Source organism: Tetrahymena thermophila, assembly GCF_000189635.1.
Source record: "Tetrahymena thermophila SB210 genomic scaffold scf_8254437, whole genome shotgun sequence".
Classification (NCBI taxonomy): domain Eukaryota; phylum Ciliophora; class Oligohymenophorea; order Hymenostomatida; family Tetrahymenidae; genus Tetrahymena; species Tetrahymena thermophila.
The window spans coordinates 120515-146222 of record NW_002476218.1 but is presented as its reverse complement, the minus strand read 5'-3'; the positions used below and the strand labels follow the sequence as shown (position 1 = coordinate 146222).

At 26.2% G+C, this 25708-nt stretch overlaps 5 protein-coding genes across 5 annotated transcripts; 2 read left to right on the top strand and 3 right to left on the bottom strand. All coding sequences in view use genetic code 6, as the record gives it.

Moving 5' to 3' along the window:
• Positions 1 to 267: 267 nt before the first annotated feature.
• Positions 268 to 8633, top strand: TTHERM_00444500 (HEAT repeat protein; the record flags this gene model as incomplete). The annotated part of the gene is made up of 10 exons (XM_001023312.1): positions 268 to 1229; positions 1584 to 2224; positions 2285 to 4044; positions 4101 to 4489; positions 4550 to 4980; positions 5040 to 5826; positions 5883 to 6351; positions 6411 to 7021; positions 7080 to 7695; positions 7752 to 8633. The coding sequence occupies 10 exons, from the start codon at positions 268 to 270 to the stop codon at positions 8631 to 8633; spliced, it is 7548 nt and encodes a 2515-aa protein (XP_001023312.1).
• A 255-nt stretch (positions 8634 to 8888) lies between these two features.
• Positions 8889 to 12469, bottom strand: TTHERM_00444490 (C2 domain protein, putative; the record flags this gene model as incomplete). The annotated part of the gene is made up of 11 exons (XM_001023311.3): positions 8889 to 8933; positions 9007 to 9088; positions 9153 to 9679; positions 9735 to 9863; positions 9931 to 10398; positions 10450 to 10795; positions 10851 to 11041; positions 11100 to 11374; positions 11435 to 11582; positions 11659 to 11850; positions 11909 to 12469. 11 exons carry the CDS (start codon positions 12467 to 12469, stop codon positions 8889 to 8891), a joined length of 2964 nt encoding a protein of 987 aa, XP_001023311.3.
• Positions 12470 to 12508: 39 nt separating this feature from the next.
• TTHERM_000444489 (kelch motif protein) lies at positions 12509 to 15996 on the bottom strand (the record flags this gene model as incomplete). The annotated part of the gene is made up of 11 exons (XM_012799660.1): positions 12509 to 13092; positions 13159 to 13309; positions 13374 to 13857; positions 13910 to 14142; positions 14200 to 14400; positions 14463 to 14567; positions 14635 to 14739; positions 14808 to 14945; positions 15011 to 15055; positions 15144 to 15293; positions 15496 to 15996. The coding sequence occupies 11 exons, from the start codon at positions 15994 to 15996 to the stop codon at positions 12509 to 12511; spliced, it is 2697 nt and encodes an 898-aa protein (XP_012655114.1).
• Positions 15997 to 17033: 1037 nt separating this feature from the next.
• On the bottom strand, positions 17034 to 20687 carry TTHERM_00444480 (kelch motif protein; the record flags this gene model as incomplete). Its single annotated transcript, XM_001023310.2, has 11 exons — positions 17034 to 17121; positions 17201 to 17344; positions 17401 to 17749; positions 17808 to 18529; positions 18586 to 18625; positions 18681 to 19037; positions 19090 to 19175; positions 19236 to 19324; positions 19379 to 19430; positions 19482 to 20290; positions 20559 to 20687. The coding sequence occupies 11 exons, from the start codon at positions 20685 to 20687 to the stop codon at positions 17034 to 17036; spliced, it is 2865 nt and encodes a 954-aa protein (XP_001023310.2).
• Positions 20688 to 24087: 3400 nt separating this feature from the next.
• On the top strand, positions 24088 to 25278 carry TTHERM_00444470 (S-adenosylmethionine synthetase protein; the record flags this gene model as incomplete). Its single annotated transcript, XM_001023309.3, has 1 exon — positions 24088 to 25278. One exon carries the CDS (start codon positions 24088 to 24090, stop codon positions 25276 to 25278), a length of 1191 nt encoding a protein of 396 aa, XP_001023309.1.
• Between the last annotated feature and the right edge of the window lie 430 nt (positions 25279 to 25708).

Sequence of the window (25708 nt, the reverse complement as noted above, 5' to 3'; positions counted from 1 at the left end):
CAAATTAAACAAATTTACAAAGAATTAAATAAGCGAAAAGAAAAGATACACATATCAGATTATAAAGTTTATCATAAGAATTTAGTTAGATTTAGAAGAAGAGAATATAGATAGTATTCTTTTTAAGTTATTTAGACACTCACATAAAGTCATAAAGAAACAAAGAAATATCATAGTCGTTTGAACATAAATAAATCAAAATAGCAACAAATAGATAAACTAGTAATAGCATATTGATTTATAATAATAGAATTTTACATCTCAAGAATGGACTAAAAAAAGGAATAGAGTATTGGCGATAAAATTTTTAGCTAATACCCCTATAAAAAAAATGAAATTAACAAAACAGTAAAGCCATTAGTCGATGCATACTTCAAGGATGAAACAGCAAGTGTTGAAAATCTTATGCGTGACTTAGCATTAGCATTCAAGAAATAGAAGGTCTCTTTTGAAAACTTCTGTAAAATTTTTAGTGTAGTCAAATTTGCAGTTAGTAAATATTCTACTGCTAAGAAGGATAAAGTACCAAATAATCGTTTTGGTGAAGCCACAATTGTTTTGGGTGCTAATTACCTCCCTCCCTTTTTTGTTTAAAATTAACACAACTAAGATGATAAAAAGTATATAAAATTAACAAGTCTTCTCAATTTTACTGATTCAGCTGCAATCAAAGGACGTTTAGAGAAGGCTTTAGCTGCTAAACAACTTACTGTAATTAATCTTTGTATTTATGCACTTATAAAACGCAAGTAGCAATAGATTATTGAACCATTAATCATTCCTAAGCTCGTTGACGAATACTTCGTTGACAGTTTAAGAAGAGATCCTAAAGCTTTTGCTTTAAGTTCATTAGTAGTGAGATTACTTACCGCAGAAAACTTTACTAACTAAATAGTGCCCAAGATAATTAATCTCGTTAAGAGAGCTGAAGAAAATACTGATACTGTCTCTAATGTATTATCTTTACTTCCTAATAGCGAATAGTTTGATACCTCTAGTTTCGCTGTTGAGATTATTCTCACTCACCTTAAACCTTATTATTACTCCCTCACTAATTAAGAAAAGCCTTCTCTAGCTGCTTTCAATGTAGCCAAGAAAATTCGTTCTCTTCCTGTACTTTAGCAAATTGTTGACGGAGTTGTTGTAATTCTCAACTAAACAAATGATGAAAAAAAAAGAATGCCTGTTTTGAGAATATTAAATGGTGCTGCCTAAGCATTAGCTTTTGTGTAATTTAAATTTTAACTCATAAATAATTTGAAAAAAAACATGACAAATATTTTTAATTTTAATGAGGTTTGCAAAGAATCTTCAACTCAAAAATTGTTGAGGAGACATTTTTAAAATTACAAAGATTTTCTTTGAAATTTTGGTTTTTTTTGTTTTAATAAGTAGCCCAGATAAATTAAAGAAAGAAAGAAAGCATTAATTCTATTAAGCGATAAAATAGTTAAAAAAGATTTAATTTAGGCTAAATCTCTGCAAATATAATTAAAAGTTATCTATCTACATTCCAAAAATAAATTCAAATAAAAATTTATTTATTGTAACAAATTTTTAAATTAATTTTAACAAAATTATAGTTAAGGAGATAAGAAGGCAGTTGAAGCAAAAATCATTTAAATTTTAGGAGATAATTCTAATGCAATTTAAACACAAGAAGACATGGAAATCTTCAATTAGATTGTTGATAAATTATTCGAAAACATTAGCACAGATTTTGTATTCTCTCCAGACTATGCTGGCTTGTTAAAGAGAAAAATAGCAATCTAACTTGCAAACAAGTGGATCTATGTTGCAACTTGCAAATTGTGCTCATCCTATATCAAAAAATTCTCTCATGAAAGAAATCAATTGAACGAAATTAAGGAACTAGTTGAAGGAATAAATATCTCTATTTTTATCCCTAATGCTAAGACTCCTGCCAAGCTTGTAAGCACTACTGACTAATTCTTAGCTTCTCTTGAAGTTTCTGCTTTGGCCTCTAACGTTGAGTCCTTAGCTGCTATCACTTTACCTGAACTTAAAAAACAAATTAAACCTGTTGTACTTTCTGATAAAGTATATATTAATAAATAAGACTTTTTCAATACCAATACTCAATTATAAGCTGATTTATTATTCTCTTCCCTTACTTAAATCATTCAATTAAATACCCCTGAAATATTCTCAGACATTCAAACATTAGTAACTCTCTCCAATTCTTACTGTCAAATTTTCTTTGGTAAATTAATTTTATAATCTTGAGTAATATTTTAAAAATTTTATTGATATAATTAATAAGCTTCTTAGAAAAAAGCCACAAGCCAAATTTTAGCTTAATAACTAAAGTAGAATTTTAAGAACAACAAGGGATTAGTTGAGGTTTTAGCATAAGGCATATTTAACTTTTTATTTTACCAAATCGAATTAGATACTGATAGACGCTTAAATAAAGAATAACTTAGCTATGCTACTCGTTATATGACTGAAACTTTTGCAAAACTTACTGCTGAAGAAGTCAAATCTATTTAAAATGTTGAATATGTACCATGGATAGTCAATCATCCTTTTACTAATATTAAAATTTAACGTAAATTCCATAAGGCATTGATTGCAAATGATGGAGCTATTAAGTCTGCCTTCAAAGAAATTATTGGAAGCAAATAATTATCTAATCCTTATTTATTAATCAGTGACTAGATGCTCTAAAACCCTAGCTTTAATGTCAGAGAAGCTGCTAAAGGATATGCTAGCTTTTTGATTGAAATCCAACACTATGAATTCCTTGAACCTTATTTAGTCACTTTAGATGTAAACAACTTTAATTTGAGTCAATGCAAGAATATTTCTGAATATGAAGAAACTATTATTAAAACTTCAGATGAATACGAATTGAACTTACTTCCTGTTCGTACTATTTTGGTTAGCCTCGGATATAAAGTTGATCCAAATATTGAAATTAACAACGCCCCTGTTTAAGAAGCTCCTAAAAAGGGTGGTCCTAAGAAACAAGTTTAAAGCTAATAAAATAACTAGCCTACTATTAATCAAAAGAAGCTTTTCAAGCCTTATTTACCTTAATACGAAAATTAAACTGGCCATCATTTCTTAGACGATGATGAATTATTAGCAAAGCGTAAAGAAGAATTGAGAGAGCGTATGATCCACTTCTATCGTTTGTCCTGCCACTTCTATAAAATCTTTTCAGTTTCTTCTAATTCTGATATTTCTGAGTATTTCTTCAACAACCTCAATGAACATTTCTTCACTATGGCTGTTTACAAGCAAACACATGCTAACTATAGAGTCATTCTTTCAAACATCCTTAAGAAATACAAAGCTTAAATTAAAAATTCTGCTACTTTCCTTGCAGAATTTACCATCACAATTGCTCAACGTGAAAACCCTACTGAAAAAATTATTCGCGAATACATTAACTTCTAGTCTTTTATCAATGCTAATTTGAACCCTAACAATCCTAGCGAAGCCTTTATTATTCCTTACCTTAACAAGCTTAACTTCCACACTATTAATGAAGATGGTTTTGATATGGATACAAAAGTCAATGCTCTTACTTTCTATAATAATCTTCCCCCTACTTACAATAGTTACTTATTAGCTTTATACAAGCCCTTCAATAACAATATTAATACCTTAGCTTCAAACCCTATTTCTTAAGTTATTCTCGAAAAACTACTTAATATCATTGATTCTAACGATACATCTATCCTTTTCCACAATATATTAAACAACACTAACAGAGCTAAAAATATTGTCCTTAGCTCTCTAATTAGCTAAGCATCTAAGATTAACTATCATCCTTCTTTTGAAGAAATTATTAAGCTTCGTATCATGCAAATTGATCGTAATTAGGATATAATTAATCTTTCCTCATAAATTCTTAGTAACTGCAAGTACGATATGAACGCTGATGCTATCAATAAATTTGATTTTACTGAGTTTATTATTGATCATTCTACAGAAAACATCGATAAGTTTACAGAACTTTGCTTTGATATAATCAAATCCCATCCTGATCTTTAAAAAGTTATTTTCAAGAAGGTACAAATAAATTTATAACTTAAAAATAGAATATTATATTTATTTTAAATAATTAGATTACTGAGGCTGCAGAAGCTTGTTATGATTAAAAAACTAATGAAGAATCTTTGACTTTCTTTCCTAAGTATATCTAATATCACATGTCTAACATTCAACCAGATTAGCTAACAGCTATCTTCAACTTATTTGTTTCAAAATATTGCAATCCATATCTTACTCTCTTGATGGATAGCTCTATGCAATGTGGTATTGAATTAATTAAGAAATTCGGAAGTGCTCATAATAGCATTCTCGTCTAAATATTTGATAAATACTTGAAATCAAGCAATCCAGAAGACACCAACAAACAAATTTCATCTATTGTCTTCCTTGGTGTCTGCGCTCCTTACATCAAGAATAAGTCTCTTTTAGAAACTATCTCCTCAAAAGTCATTCTTCTCTTTAAGTAATTTATTATTATTGTTAACTATTTATGATAAAAATTTAAATTTAAAAATAAAAAAAGGAATGGTTCTGAAGATCTGTAAAAAAGTTTAGCTAAATGTTTGCCCGATTTAATGAGTTTCTTTGATAATCCTAAAGGTTTAGTTGAAAAGACTATTCAAAACCTTCCTTTCGAACCTAATGTTAAGCAAAAAAAGGGCTAAGCTTATTTAGTTGCTGGTTTGATTAAAGGTTTAGGTGTTAATTCTATTGAATAGCTCAATATATTTAAGTATATTGATGAAGATCTTGAACAAAAGAAAGATAACTAATAAAAGGAATCTATTTTAACTTTAATTATTTGTTTCCTTGACGTTTTAGGTAGAGTATTTGAACCTTACGTTAGTAGAGTTATCAAGGTCCTCATGCACTTCTTTGCTGAAACAAATGAAACTATCAAAGACCTTGCACTTAGTGCCACTAAGTTGCTTATGTCTCGTCTCACTGGATATGGTAATTTTTTATTTTAATGTAAAAACATTATTTTAACTATGATTAACTTATTAAAATAGGTGTTAAAATTATTCTTCCTCAACTCTTGAAGGGTCTTGAAGAATCTGCCTGGAGAGCAAAGTTTAATAATATTTGGGCTCTTGGTAATATGGCTTTTTGCTCACCCAAATAAATGAGTTAGTGCTTACCTTAGATTGTCCCTCAATTATCTAACTGCTTATCAGATACCCATCCTAAGATCAGAGAAGTTGCTAACTCTTCCCTTACTTTAATTGGTTCTTCCATTAAAAACCCTGAAATTTCAGAAATTGTTGATATTCTCATCAAAGCACTTTCTGATCCTTTCGACTTGAACAAATCTGGTTTGGAAATATTACTCAAGACTCGTTTCGTCCATTATATAGATGCTCCTGCCTTATCTTTGGTCATTCCTATTGTTGATTATGCTCTAACATAAAAGAGAGAAACCAGACCTAAAGAAGATGCTTGCTAGGTTGTTGGTAGTATATCAGCTTTAATTAAAGATCCTAAGGACATCATTCCTTACATGGATATTTTAGTTGGCGGTTTAAGAAACGCTTTATCAGATAATGATAATGAAGTACGTCTTTTCGCTTCTAAAGCAATTGGACAAATTTGCAAAACCTTAGGATAAGCCAATAGTGAAAAATATTTCTAGTTTATTAAAGATATCCTCGAAAGCAAGTCTTCAACTTCTATTGAGCGTTCAGGTGCTGCTTAGGCTCTCTCTGAAATTATGTGCATTTTAGGACTTGATTACTTCAAGAACTAATTACCTGGCATCTTTGAAAAAATGCAATCTAAGTAGAACTGGGTTAGAGAAGGGTATTTTTTATTTTAAACTAATCTTTTAATATATAACTTATAATTTAATTTATTAGTTACATTGGTATTTTCGTATTCGTTCCTGTCATCTTAAAGGAAAACTTCAACCCTTTCATCAAAGACGTCTTAGAAGCTACATCTGAATATATTAGCGATGATGAAGAAAAGACTCGTGAAATTGCATTAAGAGTATTGAGAATTCTTATCTAAAATTTCGGTGAATCTCAAACAGAATTGCTTACTGGTCCTGTCAATGAAGGTCTATTCTCAAGCAACTGGAGAAAAAGACTCAGTTGTGTTGTTTTAAGTGCTGAAATGCTTGAAATTTTATAAAAAATGGTTAGAGTTGAAATTAATGATGATTTAGAAAAGAATATTAAGAGAGAAGAAGGTGTACTTACTCACAGACAAACACTTCTTTATCAAAGTTACATGGCAGTCTATATCTTAAGAGCTGATGAAATGGAACAAGTCCGTTTACAATCTACTTAAGTTTGGAAAAACTTCGTTGATAACACTCCTAAGGTTTTATCTTTTTTAATTTTTTAATTAAAAATAACTTTATATTTTACCTAACTAATTAGACTTTGAAATATGGTCTTTCCATACTTTTTAGAATCTTGATCACTGCTATCGTAAGACCTCCTCCTGTTGAAAATATTGCAAAAACAGCTATCTGCAACTTTTGCTAGAAGTATGGTGAGAGCTTCTTCCCATAAGTATTAAAGGTATTCTAAGAAATGATGAAAGATTACTTAGAAGATCTCTCCAAATTAAGAGGTACTCTATTGGTTTTGGCTGAATACTGCAAAAACATATCTGGTTCTTACTTAAGAGGATTCCAAGAAGACTTAGTATAAATCATTAAGCCTCATGTTTACACTCATGAAAATATGTTCCGTTCCTCAGTCTTCTACACTCTAAGAATAGTTTCTGAAAGAGTTGGTGAAATTGGTCTCCTTAGAAGTATCTTTAACGAAATCTTTGAAAAGATCAGAGTTGCAACAGAGTAGGATGCCTTGTATGAAACTTACCTTAAAATCTTCGACTAACTTTGCTAATCTAAATCTGATAAAATTTTGTAATATATTGTCCCTCAACTATTTGAGCGTCCTATTCCTCCTTCTTTAATTGAAGTAATTACAAATAACTCAGAAGTTCTTGGTAAGATTGCATACAAATACTTCAAAAATAGGTAAATTGTTAACATTTTTTATTATTTAATTTAATCTAAAAATTTTAATCTTAAACAGATCTGGTATGGAATTGATTTTTGATGAAATATTTGATAATTGCTCTTAAATCCGTAAAGAATCATTAATCTATGCTATGAATTAGTTAAGTGTAAACCTTAATGAAGACGACAGCAGATATTTCATCCTTAACATAATTGAAAAAATTAATGTCTTAACAAAGACTTATCTTAACTATAAAGAAGATGAATAGCATCTTGAAGTAGTTTTGAATGTCTTGAAATTCTACATGGTTAACACTCCTATCCATTTAAGTGAATTCAATAAAGATTTGATTAACTTAGTTAATCCATTCATCTTCGAATAGCAATGTCCCTTACTTGCAAGACACGCTTCTTCTATTCTTTCTTCTATTTTCACAATTATCAACAGAAAGTACTTCGTTTAACTTCTTCATACTTTCGAGCTTTCACTTGAAGACACTCTTTCAAGAACTAAGTATGAAAAGATTACTGAAATTTCTGGTTTCAATTTAGGAGAAGAACCTGGAGATGGTATTCGTTCATATGTTGAGTTAGCAACTACTTGCTTAGTTTATACACCTGAAGAAGCCTTCTAAGATAGTATCGATCTTTTCAAGATACTCATCAAGTACACCAAATTAGAAAATCTTTAAGTAAATTTTAAAATTAATAACCTAATTTCTAAGTATAAATATTTTTTAATTTAAAGCCTTTCCACTTCAAATTAACTGGTCCTCTTATCAGAGTCGCTAATTATAAGTTAGAACAAGATCAAAAAGAAAAGATTCTTTAATTGTTCATTCAACTCTTTGAAAAGGGAATTGACTTGAAGCCATTTGTTCCTTAACTTCTTTCAACATTCTCTAAAATCTGCTTAGAATTCCCTAGAGAAAGAGAATTCTAGAAATTAATTGCATAAAACTTATGTGAATTAGTTTTGGTTGCTCCTCGTAAAGATATGATTTTACATGAAATGTACTCTCGTTCAAAGGAAGCTGAAGACAAATAGGTTCAAAAGGAAACTTTCTTATATTTAACATACAAAATGCTTAAGTACAACTAACTTGGTCATGACCACAAACTTTTTGCTAAGGCTTTCCTTGAAAAAATATTTAAAGAATGTGTATCTCAACAAGAGGAATCAAGAGAATTAAATATTAACAATATTTGTTTGTATTCCAAGATTATTGGTTTGTTATCAGTTCACATATCCGAGACTCATATTAGCAAATACATTGAAAAGTCTATAACATACTTCAAAGAATCAAATGAATTTAAGTAAACTTTCGAATATCTTTCTGCTGTACTTAGTATTTATGAACGCAATCCTTCCTACGCTAATATCCCTGATGACTTAGGAAATATTATTTCAGCTCTTGTGTTAAAATTCGATAAGGAGTATTAATACCCCTCAGTCAATATGCTTAAGAAATTGATTGAAATGCGTGCTAATGACTCAGTATCTGCTTACTTCTCATCTCAAATTAGCTAAGAAGTATTAAAGATTGATATTGAATAAGATGAAGATATTGTTCATGACAAAGAGGAAGAAGATGAAGAAGGTAAAGATGATGAAGAAGAAGACAACTGAGAAATAATAAAAAGATTTATTTAATTTAAATAGCAATCAATAATTTATTAAATTTCTAGAAATAATGATGTTTAATTTTATATTTTGTTGAAGTTCTGAAATCAGATAGATAAAAAATACGTATTTTAAAGACTAATTTTTACTATAAACAAAACAAATTTTAAATATTTTTTTAAATTAACTGTTTAAGTATTAAATATTATCTTTTAAATTGTTTACTATTATTATAATAATAATTATTATTCTGGGTCTATTTCAATAGTATGGAGATTAATTAGAATTTATAATAGCCTATTTTTTCTGTTTAATAAAATTTATTTAAGTATCTTATTATCAGATAGATATAAAAAAGAATTAATTAATTTATTTTTACAGCAATCTCTGTTTTTAATTGTGATAACTCTTTTGAATGTTCTTGTGCATTTCTGTTTAATTCTTCTTGGAATGCCTCTACCCTTAAAATAAAATAAATAGATTGAATTAATTAATTAATTTTTTGATTTGTAATGAAAATTTTACCTGCTTGAAATGTTATATAATTTTGCCTCAAGCTCTAATTATTCACTATATAGATCAATATTATCTGTAGAGGAAGGCCTTTATTTTTAAGAAAGTTGCACCAAGAGCTCTTTGTTTATTGATTCTAATTTTTCGCACTCCCTTTTAACTCTCTAAAGCTCTGATGTTTGCTTATCAAATACTTTATTTCTCAAATTTTCTTATAAGCTTTCACACTCATCCTTCAGCTTATTGAATTCCTTTTCCATTTATTTAATTTATTCAGAACCTTTCATTGTAGTTTCCATAGCTTACTCTAATTTAAGTATAATTTTTTCTTATTTTTCTATAGTTTCTCTATACATTGGTGCTTTGGAAATAATATCTTTTAAATCAGTTAATTTATGAGCTCCTTACAATCTAACTTTTAATAGATGTTCCAATTCTTCTTAAGAATGTTTAGCTTTAATTATCTAAGAATAAGCTTCTTTTATCTATTTATCAAATTCTTCATTTTTTAACTTTTCATCTCTGTAAGCTGTTGCAACCTAAATTTTATTTAAATTTTAAAAATATTCTAAAAATCAAAATATTTTTAATTACCTTTATTATATTTTATTGCAATAGCTCAGGTTTCATTTTTCTTAATTCTGGATTAAGCTTGGTTTTCTATTCTATTTCAACTTCAGAGTTTAATCTTTTCATAAGTAAATCATTTTCGTTTTTTAATACCTTTTCATAATTATATTTATTTATTTAAATTAAAAAAGAAGGATTGTTTGCTTTTATTTTAAATTACTTTGATTTTCTTCCTTAAATCAGTAATTTCTTCACCTGTTTGCTTTAGACTATCTGTTTTATCTTCTATGTCTTTATTCATTCTGTGCAAAATTTCTTATCTTTAAGCTAATTCTCTTGAAAGTAATTTCCACTTCTCTATTTCATTCATAAATATAACATCTTCTCCTAATTAAGACTCAGTTATGTCACTATCTTTAAAGGATCTATCAGTTAAACTAATTCTTTTATCGAGTTAACTAATGTATGACTAAGATTTTAAGGATTGTTGGCTCTTTTGTATTTCATCTTATTGATCATTTTAACTTAATTCTTTTTCAGATAATTAAACTTAGGATTGATGAAAACTGGGTTCACTTGGTACAGGTGTTTTTTCTCTTGGAACCACATTTTATGCATCCTTTTGACTTAGAACTCCGATATCAAGTTATCCTGTAAGTTTGCTAAATGAGTCAAATAATTTTGAACTCTTTTAATATTATTAATATTTAAATTTAATTTAAATTGAATAAAAAGTTACTTTATTCCATTTAATATTGATTTTCTACGATTCTATTGATTCTGAGGTTTTCAGTTTTTATAGGACAGAATCTACTATAGCCTCTGTTTATCCAATTATTGTATTGCATAGTTTATGAGTTTGCTTAATTTTAGGGTCAGTACTGAGTGCAAAAATATTAATTTTGGTATTTATTTAAGAAACAGGAAATGTAAACACAGCTATGGCACCATAAAATTAATCAGCCTAAATAGGTTATATGCTATTTACATGTCCTAAAAACTACATTTCCTTAGGTTTAGCAGCTTTTTCTAATAATTTAGATATTTTTCCTGCAGGCTATATTTCCATGTTAGTGTAAGTAGGTCTTATTTATCATATTTATAGTTCAAATCTATCAAAAAAAAAAAAATAATCATTACTGTTTGGGGATGTAGGCTTAGTTAGTTAACATAATTTGAAGATTGGTGTCATTAGCAGGATTTCCACTTAAATCAAAATTATGTATAATAATATCACAAAGTCCTTATCCATCCTTTGGCTGCTATTCAAGAGTAAGAGATAAATAATATTTTGGCTTGACTTTGAATTCCTTTTTAACACTTTGCAATTCCTTTTAAAATTAGTTAGATATGCTTAAATACTGAAACATTCTTATTAATTTTAAATACGATGTTTAAGGGAATAAACGGTTTTAATGATTATAGAGGGAAAAAAACTTCATCTATTATTTTATGAGAGGAGTCTTTTATTTTAAAAGCCAAATACCCTTGCACTGTAGTAAAAGGTTCTGCCCCAAATTTATAAAAAGGGTTATTCATTAAAAATTGTGTATTATATAGAGGATGAGTTTAATTGTCTTTTATTTGTGTTCTATATACTTCATAGAAAGCTTCTTTCAAGTTAGGGTCATAGTTTGAATTATCAGACATAGTCCAATTACATTCTTTTTACATAGGTTTAGTTTATAATTTAAAAATAAAAATTTGACTGAAGTTAATTTTACCAACATAAGCACTTGTATTAGCTGGTAAATCAGTTATTTGTCTGACATCAACTCTTAATCTCCAAGCAAAATTAAATAAAGGATCATGTTAAGGTAACAAAACTACATTTTGATTATTCTCTTCTATAGTAAAATCAAAATTTCTATTCTATATTAAATAATTTATTGCAAAATAATTACCCTCATATTTTATAAACTATTTAGCTATAAAAAAGTATATTTACTTTAATCTAAAGATTTAGCCAACAACTTGCAACTTTTTACTACTACTCATTTACAAATTAAATAGGGAGACTAAAATAACCATTAGTCCCCAAATTCAATAGAGATCTTGTTATATAACTTAATTCTACTTAATACTATCCAAAAATTTGTTACTGTTCTGCATTTTCAACTTCATCTTCAAATAAAATAATCTAATATTGCATTTATTAAAATTTAAAATCTATATTTCTATCCTATAATATATCATACTGAAAGCTTTTATTCAATACTACTATTTTATATTGGTTTTAGCTTAAGTTCTATAGGATTAGTTAAATTTCTTGCTTTGTTATATGAAACTTCACCCTTTTATTAAGATTTTAAAATTAAATATTCATATATTACACAATAATCATGCTATTTGAAAATAGATAATTTGCAGTTTTGATAATACTTATTCCTTTGTGTCTACGATTGCTCTTATAGCAAGAGGAGCATTTATAGTAGTCTCTAATTATTATATTGATATTGCTAAAAAACGATTTGTTAAAGGCCTATTTTCCATTTTGTAAACTAATTTTTAATATAGATAACCTAAATTAATAACAACCTTGAAACAATATTTTAATGAATGATTTTAATATTCTTAAATTATGATATATGAGATACTTACTTACAAATAGTTTAATTTAACAAATACAAATGCTGAAATACATACAAAATATATTGGAAACTATAAGAATGCTTTAGCTATAGTTTATAGCCATTAACTAAACTAAAAAGATTAAAATTATTTTACACTATATAATCTTGTACAAGTATATTTTACATGAATTAATAAAAAATTATTCTAAATTAAAATGGTTTGTTTCATTTATTTTGTTTGTTTCTTCCTAAGTTACTAAAAATGTTGAATCTCTAATTAACAGCTGGGAATTATTCTTCCTATTATTAAGATGGTACAGCATTATTCAATTCATCATCATAATTATTCATTAAGCTTCCATAGAATACTTCGCCCTTTTATTGGTTAGGCTAATTGTTACCTATTTAGGTGTTTGAGGTGATATGATTGTTAGATGTAGGGATGTTGCTAGCACTGCTAACATTACTGGCTAGATTTACTGTTATAGTAGGGTTCGATATGTTTTATGCTTACTATGAAGCAGATCCTACAGCTGGGACTTAAGTCAGTAAAGGATTATTTAAAGAAACTATTTTTATTTATTTTTTAAGAGGTTTTTCAGGATCAGAATCAGAATGATTTTCACTTGGTTTTTTAACAGGTCTTTATAGTGGGGATGTGTTTGATGCGATAGAAGCCTTTCTCTATCTGTTATTTTCAGAATTCTTACGCAATTTGAATCCTCCTTTATTATTATTACTATTTTAAGGATCATCTTCCATGTCTTTATTACCCATATTAAATTAATTACCAAATCCTTGATCTTCAACTATTATTAAAAATAGATAATTCATAAATATCATAATTGCTTAGTTTGTTTTTTTAATTTTTTTACTTTTTAATAGATTTTAAGAAGGAAGGGGAGATATTGAGCTAGCCCTGTTTCTATACAGATCTGTATTATCAAAACTACTTTTATATAATCCTCCAAAAGGATGATTAGGTTGAATATAAGGAGAAGGTTTATAATTTGGAGTATAAGGATCCTATTATTAATGATAAGAATGAATTAACTTAATTTTACATTTGAGCAAAATAAAATTTTATTACATTGAAATCTCCGTATAATGGTATATTAAATAAAGAGCTAGGTGTCTCGCTCTTTTTTTTCTAGTTTACTTATAAAAAATCACCTGATCTGCTATTACCAGCCTTTGATTTATCATATGGATTGTTAATGGGATAATTTATGGGAGTAAGTGTAAATTGGTTTTCATAATTTGGCTTTGGTGTATTGAAGAATAAATTTGGAGTGTTTAGCAAGCTATCAAAAGGTTCCTTTCCAAAGTTTGGATGAGGAGTGTGAAGGTTATGTAAGTTAAAAACACTATTTCTTCTTGCTTTTTAAGTATGTGAAAATAATGGGGACTTATTTAACTAATTCAAAGATATTTAATTATTCATTATAGTATTAAGCAGTTCTTGTCTTTCTTGTTCTAAAAGTCTTTATTTTACATTTGGGTCTAACTCCTCTAGCCAAAGAGGGACAGATGGCTTAAAAGGAGGTTCTCTAAGCATAGTTCTTAATTTATTGCTATAAAATAAAAATTTTAAATAAAATATTGTTATTTTAAAAATGAGATTACAGCTGTTTCTTGTTAAATGGGTCATGTGTCTAACTTGAAGCATTACGCTCAATAGTAATTTTTCTCCTAACAACCATATGATCATCTGGGCACACCATCAATATTTATTTATAGAGATTGACAGCTTCAATATAATGCTTTCCTATTTCGTAAAGAAGTGCTATATTAAATAGCGTTTCTATATTGTTTTCTAATTCGAAGCTTTTGTTGAAGCATGAAAAGGCATCTTTCATCTATTATTAGATTAAAAATAAGTAAATTTATTCATTAAATCATATAAATTATATTACCATATTTAATTTAAAGAAAGTTATTCCAAGATAACACCAGCATATTGCATTTTAACTATTAACTTAAATAGCTTTATTGAAATATTCTAAAGCTTACTTGACCTATCCTTGCTAATCATAATTTTTTGCTAAAATTAAAAGTATTTCAAAATCTTTATTATTTTGTTAGTAAGCTTTCTAAATGAGATCGGCACTTTCTCTCTAAAATTATTTCAAACAAAAATTTTATCACAAAAAAGATTTTACAAATCAATAAGTATTACATAACTCTTTTTTTGGAATAAAATCCAGCTTAAACATTTTAATGCATTAGAATTTGTGCTCTCGACTTATTTGGCTTTTTGATAACATGTTTATGCATCTTCTAACTAATTTTGTTAAATAATAAATAAATGTCTTTATAGTATATAGCCTTTAAAATGAAATGTTTATTACTTCTTTCATCAATTCAAACTATAAACCTGCATTACATAATATTTCAACTGTTTTTTGTTGATTAAATATATTTTTATCATTTTGGATTAAGCTAGAAAGGAAGAGCTATATTTAAATGTATAAAATAAAGTCTCAATATTTTATTGTTGTAATTATTATTATTATATTATTACTTAAGCTGCTTCTTAATGATATCCATTTTGTCTTTTAAGTATAGCTTTATAAAGATCAACTATTGGCTGATAGATATACTTTTATTGATATACATTAACTTTGTTAAAGAACTATTCAGAATCAATAAACTTTCCTTGCTTTAATATTTATAACATTAACATAAAATATTTTGTATTGTATAAACTAATCAATTAATATTTACTCGATAGTGTGCAATTCCTAATTCAAAATGAATATTTGGATCTTTCTATTTAATATTTATTAATATGTGCTTTGAACTCAAGAAGTTATTGATATTTAGAATACATATTTGTTAATAGAATAAAATAATTTACATTAGCTTTTGCTGAAAGCTCCATAGCTTTTTAGTAGTACGATATAACTTTCTCATGCTTCTTTAATCTAAAAGCACAATGACCTGCTAAAATTTAAGCATTACCCTTATTTGGATTGGCATCATTTAGCAATTCATATATTTTTAAGGCCTATTTTATATTAATATGAGGATTTTTGAATAATTTCATTCAATTATGTTTTTGAAATAAGCACTATTAATTTTTATTTTAAACTTTTATAAAGAATTTATTTTCATATTTGTGATGTACGTACGTACTGTATGTACTGTATCAAAATTATAAAAATATTTTCAAACTAATTTATCTAAATAACAAATATAATCCCATTTACACTCTCAAATTAGTTCTTGTTTATGTAATATTATCCTCTCTTTAAATATTCAGCCTAATTTTTCAATACAAAATCACTTGTAGGCGGATTTAGCAACTTATCTAATTCAGCCGCTGCTTATTGGTTACTACTATTCTATTATGAATTGCTTCCTTTTTCCTTAGCTTCTTTATCTTTTTCTTTGTCTTTCGACTTATCACTGCTTTTGCTTGTAGATTTTTCATCTTTACTAGATTCATTTCCTTTTGTTGACTAACTATTTTCTGCTTTTGTAGATCCCTTTTCATTAGATGTTTGTTTTTCCTTTTCATTGTTTGAATTATTTTCTTTATTTTATTGGCCTTTGCCGCTATCTGCTGTGGGGTTAGCTTTATCAGTATTGCTAGAATTTGCTTATTTTTATTATTTTTCCTCTTTATTTGAAGATGACGTACTTTTGGAAGAAGAGTCTGCAGTCTTTTTTGAAGCCTCTTTATTTGTAGAAGACTAATTTTAGCTCATTATTATAGTAGTATAAATTAAAAATAATTAATTAAAAACAATATATATTTTATTAAGCTGCTATTTTTAATTATTATTTGTTAACTTTCTTAATACTAACCCTTTTTTAATAATATAAGATAATAAGACTTTTAATAAATTCTTGGGAGCAATTAATTGAATAGCATTGATTAAAAAAGCAAATAAAAAAGTATTACAATCTCTTACTACACTTTTAGAGATTTAATTAAATTAAAATTTTGTTTAATTAAGCAAAAATGAATGATAGCTTAGGCAAACAAAAATATCAATCAATCAATTAAATAATCAATTCTATTTATTAAATATTAATTTCATAAAACTATAATTTAACTATTAATGAAAATCAAAGATAGCGCTTATGATATTAATTTAGAATTTTATTTTTTATTAATTAATTATTTATTAACACAAATTCAATATTTGTTATCTTCTACTAATAGCCCGCTAAAAAATTTCTTGACAATCTTTACAATATTCAAATTAAAATGATAAAATTAAATTATTTAATTAAATAAATGTCTATTGAATTCCAAAAACCTATTACTAGCTAAAATAAAGCTAAAATATGTTAATTTTTTTTTATTTACTTTCATTCAAACATAATAAAATATCTTTAAATCTAAACTGACAAATTTCTAAATAAAGAAAGAGGATAAATTAAATTCAATATTTTTTAATAAAAAACAATTAAAAAATATTCTAATTCAATCAAAATATTTTGTTGATAAATTTTTTTAATTTTTTTATACTTTTATTTTAAAAACTCAAAGGTTTTTTTGAAATAAATAAATATTTATCTTTAAATTTAATTAGAATTACTTTTAATTAGATAAAACAACAATTATTTTGTTAAAAAAACAAATTTTTAAAATAAATTAAAAAGAGCAAAAGTGTTAATTAAGTTAATCATAAAAATAAAAAATCTTTTTTATTGAATTAATAAAATTAATAGTTTATTTAACTTTTATAAAAATTAGTCTTTTAAAAAATATTTTATTTTTTAATTTTGAGAAAAATCATTTCTGAATTAATTAGCAACAGTGCATAAATCTTTTGTTAGGCATATTCTGAAGGCTCTCCCACATTCCATTTATTACATTAAATCTAATAATTTATTAATTAAAATTAATTTAATTTTTTTAATCAATATTTTTTTATTAAAATTTAAAATAATTGTAATCACCTTTCAACAGAATCTAATGGACCATTATCAAATCCACCAAGCACATAGATATGCTAGTTATTTTAAGACACAATAGCTGAACTCGTACATCTGCTATAGCGCATACTACTAACATATGTCCATCTATCTAACTATTCATCGTATCTAATAATTTCACGTTTCTTATTAAATACTTGTTAAAAACGAAATAAACTATTTACTTTTCAACTGAGTTAATGTAATTATTTCCATCAAATCCTCCTATAGCGTAAATGCCATCTGGAAGAGTAACTGCACTCAAGGCTCTTCTTGGAATGTTTAAAGGAGCTATTTTTTCCCATCTTTAATAAATAGGATTATATCTTTCAGCACTATTTAGACAAGTGTTATATTCACCGCCAAAACCTCCTATAGCGTAGATTTTTCCATCTAATCCCTATGTAACAGCTAATTCATCTCTCTTTTCTAGCATTTTAGGATATGGTCTAACCTATTTTAGTACGAAGTCATAAACTTCCATAGTATCTAAAATTCCATATCCATCATTTCCTCCTACTACGTATATCATATCTATTATTTTTATAATCGTAAAATAAACACATTAGTTTAATTAATATTAACTAAATACCATTCTTGTACACAACTCCAAAACCGCTTCGAGGAGAAGTAAGTTATAGACTAGCTTTTAAGAAGGTTTTAAATCTTGGGTTGTATTCATCTATAGAGGCTGTTCTTTAATTATCTTATTTTCCTCCAATCATCAAAATATTGCCATTCATCAAAAGAGCTGAGCAGAATTTAGAACGATTTATAGGCATAATATCGAATTGTTCCCAAGTGTTTCGAGCTAAATCATACCTATCTATAGTATACTATTAATTTTCAGTGTAACCTCCAAAAACATAAATGAATTAATTAGAGTTTTAGAGAGAGGAAAAGTCAAATTTATTTGAGTAAATGTCATTTTAATCATTCACATAGTTGTTAAATTTAGAAACTCCATAACTTTATGAAGAGTTGAAAGCAGAGATAGGTGTATCCATAGAAGACTACTGGTGAGGTATTAAAGTTAAATTTGGAGTAATATTTGATTTTAATTAGGACGATTCTTATAGGAATGTGTTAATCTCACCCTTAAATGAATTATTAACCACATGCTCTTAATGGTCTTCATTTTTTTCAGAGATATTTAGTGCTATTTCGCTCATTTCAATACTTTCATTTTAATTTTGCTAAGTGTTCATTCTCTTTCCAATTTAATCGTGCTGATTATTGTTCTGCATCTATTAAGCAAAATCCAAATTAACTAGTATCTACTTTTAGTCTTGCTTTTTACTGACATCTTATTTTCTTTATTATTTGATTTATAAATTAAAACTTAAAGCCATTTAATATAGAAATTTTACGGTGAAATTTTATTCTAAATCTTGTTCACTGAAGAAGTACCTGTTTTAATTTTTTAAATAAGAATTTTATTGTATTCTGATAATTAATAAAGTACTTGATAAATTCTTTGAGTTTGACAATGAAGAGGATGCAGTAGTATTAAAAGCTTGATTATTGTTAGGGCGACTTGTATTACTCTAAAGTGAAACTTGCACTCCTGCAGCTCCCTTTGTTGGGTGATAATTTAGTGAACTAGAAACAGTTGGAGCTGGGTTAGGATTAGGAGTGTTCAACAAACTAATCATAGAAACTGGAGATCTCTTACTTTTCTCAGTTTACTGTTTTGATTAATCTTTTTTAGAATTAATTCCATGAGATTAATAGTTTTATTCATCTCTACTACTAGATTTGGTTTACTCTCTCTCACTAGTAATTTTTTCTTTAAATTAATTACGCATTTCTTGGAAGTTATCTAATGTAAAAAGATACTTTTATTTTTTTGATAATTATTAAATTCTAATTACTTAAAGGTTTATTCAAAATGGATTGCTTAGGGTGAGATTGAGTATTCTAAGCCTTATCATCTAATACCTCCTCTGACTTTAACTCTCTAAAATATATATAATAAATAAATATTTAGACAATTCGTACATTTATTTGAATTATTTACTCCAAAATGTTAAAACTTTTTTTAGTTTTAGAAGATTAAGAGCTTATCTCTGCAGTTTGTTGAGAATTTAGCTTTCTGTTTGGTAGATTCTATAATTTTATGAATGAATTTTAAGATCTAGTTGAAAATTTAAAAAAATTTACTGAAAGCTAAGTATTACTATCTTTATTTTATGTATTACCTTTACTTGTCTTTCTAATTAATAAAAATGTATTTAAAATGTTTAAAAAAATTATATTTATTTACTAATCTTTTTTCACTGCTAACTTATTTTATTTGGTAGTATTTTGTGATGCACTATTTCCATTATTATTATGAGTTGAAGCAACACCAGCCATAGCAGCTGCTGCTGTCTGCTATGAGCTAGTTTGAGTCAAAATGTTTGTATTTAGCTTGAGTGCTTTCTAATTTGCATTTTACTAGCCCCCATTTTCATTTTTCTAAGCTTATGAAGCTTTATTCTACTCGTGCTTAAGATAAGAATTAATAATCTTGATAAGACTTTGCACTTCTCTTTCTTTGTTAAAAGTAAATTTTGTAGAAATAGAGTGACTCACATTCAAAGCAGACTCTTCTATTGTTGCTTCTTACATTGATTACTTCCTTTTATTAGATTACTTTAAGAAGAGTATAGGAGAGAGGTTAGAAAGATCTTTATATTGAGTAGATTACTCTTCTATTTTCTGTAATACACTTTAAAAAGATTTTTATTGTATATTCAAATTAGCCTCTTCTTTCTCCATTTATTCTTTCACTCTATTCTTTTACTTTTCTTCTCTCTCATTAACTATTTTTCTAATATTATTGTAAAAGTGAGTTATTTCATGCAAACTTTTATCTGTAATTTTGCTAAGCTAAGAAGTGCTTTCCTAGATACTATTTATACTATTCACTATTTTTTATTTTAAATGTTCTGCTTTTGCTAAATGTTTTTCAACAGTCTTCATTTCCCCATTTCTCGCATTTTAAATAGATTCCAATTCATGACTTTTGTGGTTCTCTTCAAGTATACAATTTATACATAGCAGTACCTTATCACTCATGCAAAAAGCTTTCTTATATCCAAAATATTAATTAATAATCTGTTCAATAGAATTTAATAAAAAATCCAATAAGAAAATACATTTCTGGTTTTATTAAAAACTTTAATCATTTTAAATGCTAGCTAATTTATTTATTTTATCAAATGCTAATTGCTTAAATATTTATTTGTTTTTAGCTTTATCTTTTAATTATTAGTTGCTCTCATTAAAGATTAAAGAAAACTTTAAACGTTATTTGATTAATTCTAACTAGAAAAATGCAGCTTTAAATAAATATTACCTTCGTATTTCTTTTAATGTTTAGTGCAATTATTTTCATCTTTATTGGATTCTTCTTCATTTTATATCCTTCTTGAGGCTGGTGAATTCTTTAAAACAGTTACTGTGACATTATTTTATCTTTTTACATTTAATAATGCAATATTTTTCGGCATAAGATTAATTGACTCAGCAAAATTCATCGTTCCACATTCTAAACAAGTTACTATTCTATTTTAGAGTTTTTAAGACAAGCAGCTTTCACACAAAGTGTGTCCACATTATATTAAAAGACGAGGACATCTTTCTTTGTCATTAAACTATTATCGACAGCCAAAGCAATCCATAACAACTATTTACTAAACTTATTTTTAGAATACTATTTGGTTTTGTAATAATTATTATTTTTGATTTAAAATATATCTAACAAAAAACAAAGTAAATTTTTATAAATATAAAATAAAAAAGCTGTTGAAATAAATCAAAATATTGAATTATTATTATTATTCTCTGCTAATAAATATATTATTTTCAAGACATAATTAAATGAGTAATCATTTTTATTTATTTATTTATTCAAAATAAATAGTTGATATCTCATTCATTTTTTGCTATTTGAATCTTCATCTTTGGTTTTTTACTAATTTTATTTTCATAAAATTTATTTTATTCAAGTTGTTTTTTATTAATTGATGAAAAATTAATAAAATCCACATTTTCGTTAAATTTTGTTACATTTTATTAAAAAAAAGAACTTACATACATACATATCTAGTATTTTTGAAATTCGTAATCAACTAAAATTAATTTATTTTATTATAAAATAAAATTAAGTTTAAGAAAAAATAATTAGTAACTACATATACCCAGTATAAATATTAAATTACTTTAAGAATTCAAAAATTTTTGGTTAAATTTTTTTCAAATATAAAATTTCTTATTTTATTGACTACTAATAAAATATGTTTTTCTTAATATTTCAAATTAATTTTTTAGAATAAAATTATAAATTTATTTTACTGTCTAACAAACATATTTTAATATTGAAATATATTTAAAATAAAAATTAACTTTCTATTTTTGAAAAGGCTAGTCATTCATTTTGGATATTTTAAAGAATAAATATATTATTTCAAAAATTAAAAAGAGATAATGTAAAAATATGAGTTTGTTATTTCAAATAAATTAAAAAAATATTTTCATATTTCTAAAATTTTTAATTAATTTATTATAAAAATCCTAAATAAAATTTACTAATCATTTAGCACGTTTAAGTGAAAAAATAAAGGAAAAAAACTGATCTTTATTTTTGTAGCTTTTAAGTCAAATATTGTTATTTAGTTAATAAGTAGAAAAGTTAATATTAATAACAAATATTTATTTTTATAAAAATTAAAATAAAGTTTAACTTTTTTTATGCTTTAAATAGAATATCAAGTAAGAAATTAAAAATAGTCATACTTATTGATTTATTTTTTAAAACTAAATGGTTATATTGATAATGTAAGGATAAATATGTTTGTCTTGCAGCTTTTAAAAGAAATTTCTAAAATTTCCAAAAATTGATGTATTAAAAGAAGCCTTTAATAATATAAGAAAATTAGGAATATCAAATTAAATTTTTATTTTAATCTGAGAGTATAAATTTATCTTTTTTTTATTCTAATCGAAGATTAGAAAATTTGATTATTTGATTACAAGTATAATTACCTCAAAGAGTGTTGAAAAAGATATGCTTATTACTATTTTTTTTCTTTTACTTAATAAGATAAATTTGTATTTATGATTTCAATTTATTTGTTTAAACCTCTTAATTTTTATTAGCACGCAAAATTTATAGAACCATTTTTAAGTTTTAGCAAGCTATATGACTAATACACTTTGTTATATACACTTAATGATAATATTGAATATACCATTGATCTCAAAAATGAAAATGTGTTAACAACTTTAAATTATTTATTATATTTCTTGTTGACTCTATATGATTAATAGTTTTATTTTGTAAAATCATCATAATTGCTTTAAAATATGGCTTATTTTTACAATTTTTCTATTATTTTTCAGAATCTTGCTTATTACTCGCTTCAAAAAAATAGAATAAGTTATTATCTTAGTTATCATACAAAATATTAAGGATTTTTATCTATGTATATCTATTATCAACTTAAAATTACTTATTTCTACTAAACATCATGCTTTTATCTTAACAATTTTTTATAATAAATAAAATTATTAAAATGGTATATAATAGATTATTATCACTCTAGATTATTTTCTTAAATAAAAATAAATCTGTAGCTAACTAAGCGTATAATTCTTTTATTTTTTTACTAGTTTTTGAGATCACCAACTTTTAGATATTAAAAAGTAAGTTTTGAAGGAAATTTGTAGTATTTAGTTAGCTTTTCTAATAATAAATATTATTTTTATAAATGGAAAAATAATAGAATAATTATTTATTAACATTTAATAGGTTTTAGAATAAACAGAGATCTTTTGTAGAAAAAACTACGATAGTAATAGTTGTATGATATAACATTTGAATTTAAATAAAATAAGTAAATTTAATAGATCGATTGAGTACTATAAAATATTATGATGCATTTTAAAATTATTACTTATTACGATGTTCTAACTTCAAACTTTAAAAACTAGATCAAATAAATCTTTTCACTAGAAGATATAATATTGTAAATAAAACAAGTACTCTTTTTTACTCTCTTGATTAGGATTTTATAATCTAATTTCTTTATGTTAGATGATTTTAAACATTGAAAATAAGCTAAATTCCTATTTAAGCATTATTTTAAGGTTTTAAATAATAGATTTTCTACGCTAATCTAAATTTATTGCTATTTATTTTGTATAAATTTATAATATCTTCTTGAGTGATTTAAAATTATTGGAACTAATAAATAAAAGAATAATTAAATTTTTTAATTCTAGAAAAAATCCAGAATAAATCCTGAACATTAATAAAGTAAAGCAAGGAAAAAATCATAATAAACCAAAAAAAAAAAGATATGTTTTTTTTATGCATTCTAAATCGAAACTTTTTTAACAAATTCCACTTTTGTTTGATAATTAATTTAAAAATATTGAAATAATTTTATTGCTGAGAAGACAAAAGCATCTGCCTTTTTTTTGATAAAATTTTTAAAACCTAAATACATGAATAAAATCCTTTTGTTAAGGTTGTTTTGCTTAGAAAATAGATATCCAATTTATTTTGTAATGTGTGTTTGATAACAGCAAATTAAAGTGAATTTTAACTTTATTATTGTATGATCTTTAATGTTAAGTTAATTTTTATGACGTGAGAAATAATTAATATTCATTCATATTATCCAATCAAAGATAAAGAAATAAACCAGAAATTAGTTAGGATTTGGACGGTGTGATTTATGTATTTAATCGCATAGAAAGATAAAATTAGTCGGAAACTTTTTTTATTCAAATAGAAATGCTTTTAGATCAATAATTTAATTTATAAATAATTAATTAATTCAATTAAACAAATTAGCAAATAAATTAAAAAATAAACTAAAATGTACTCACTCCCAAAGAATCACTTCTTGTTCTCTTCTGAATCAGTTTCTATTGGTCATCCTGACAAGCTCTGCGATTACGTATCTGACTCTGTTTTGGATGCTTTGTTGACTTAAGACCCTGATGCTAAGGTTGCTTGCGAATCTGCTTGCAAGAACACTTTACTTATGGTCTTTGGTGAAATCACTACCAGCAGCTAAGACATCGTCTATGAAAAGATTGTTCGTCAAGCTATCAAGGAAGTTGGTTATGATGATATTGAAAAGGGTTTGGACTACAAGAATGCTGTCATTATGGTTGCTCTTGATCAACAATCCAAAGAAATCGCTAACGCCGTCCACGTCGAAAAGATAGACGAAGATGTTGGTGCTGGTGACTAAGGTCTTATGATCGGTTATGCCTCCGATGAAACTGAAGAATTAATGCCCTTGACTCACTTATTGTGCAACAAGCTCATCGAAAAACTCCACGATGTCCGTATTGACAATACCTGCCCTTGGATGAGACCCGATGCCAAGGTTTAAGTTACTGTTGAATATGAATAAAACGGTACTCAAATCAAGCCCGTCAGAGTTCACACCATCCTTATCTCTCAATAACACTCTCCTGATATCTCCAATGAAAAGATTGCTGAAGAACTTAAATAACACGTTATTAAGGCTGTCATTCCTGCTCACTTCCTCGATGACAACACTGTCTATCACCTTAATCCTTCTGGTTCTTTCACCGTTGGTGGCCCTTGTGGTGATGCTGGTTTAACCGGTAGAAAGATTATCGTTGATACCTACGGTGGTTGGGGTGGTCACGGTGGTGGTGCTTTCTCTGGTAAGGATCCCACCAAGGTCGATAGATCTGCTGCTTATGCTGCTAGATGGGTTGCTAAATCTCTTGTCCATAACGGTTTATGCAAGAGAGCTCTCGTCCAAGTTGCTTATGGTATTGGTATTGCTAAGCCTCTTTCTATCTACGTCAACTCTTACGATACTGCCGCTGAAGGCTACACTGATTTGGATCTCCAAGAAATTGTTGTCAACAACTTCGATTTGAGACCTGGTATGATCATCAAGGAACTCAACCTTAAGAGACCCATCTACAAAAAGACTGCTTCCTGCGGTCATTTCGGTAGAAACGATCCCGATTTCACCTGGGAAACTCCTAAGGATCTCTCCCACGCCAAGAAGAAATTGTGAGTTAGCTGAATGAATGGCTGATTATTTCTTTGAAGCAAACAACAATAATATATAAACTCTTAAAATAAAAAAAATTAATCTATTATTAATAATAAACTTATTCATAAATTCTATACAAGTTATTACATAGTTATTCCTTTCACTAATAAATTTTCATAATTGCTCTCATATTCTTCTCAGCATAATGTTTATATTTAAGCCAGAACGAATAAGAAACTAGCAAACTAATACAAAGAAGTAGTACTCATATTAGGAAGACATATTTTAGGCAAGCAAGTAAGCAAACAAGATATAACCATCAATAGTAGAAATAATTATAGCAAAAAAAAATAAATTAGGTGCGAATTAAAAAAGATTTGATAAAAAGTGCAAAAAAACAAAACAAAAATAATTAAAAGATAATATGCCAATCTTTTTTTCTAAAAGGATA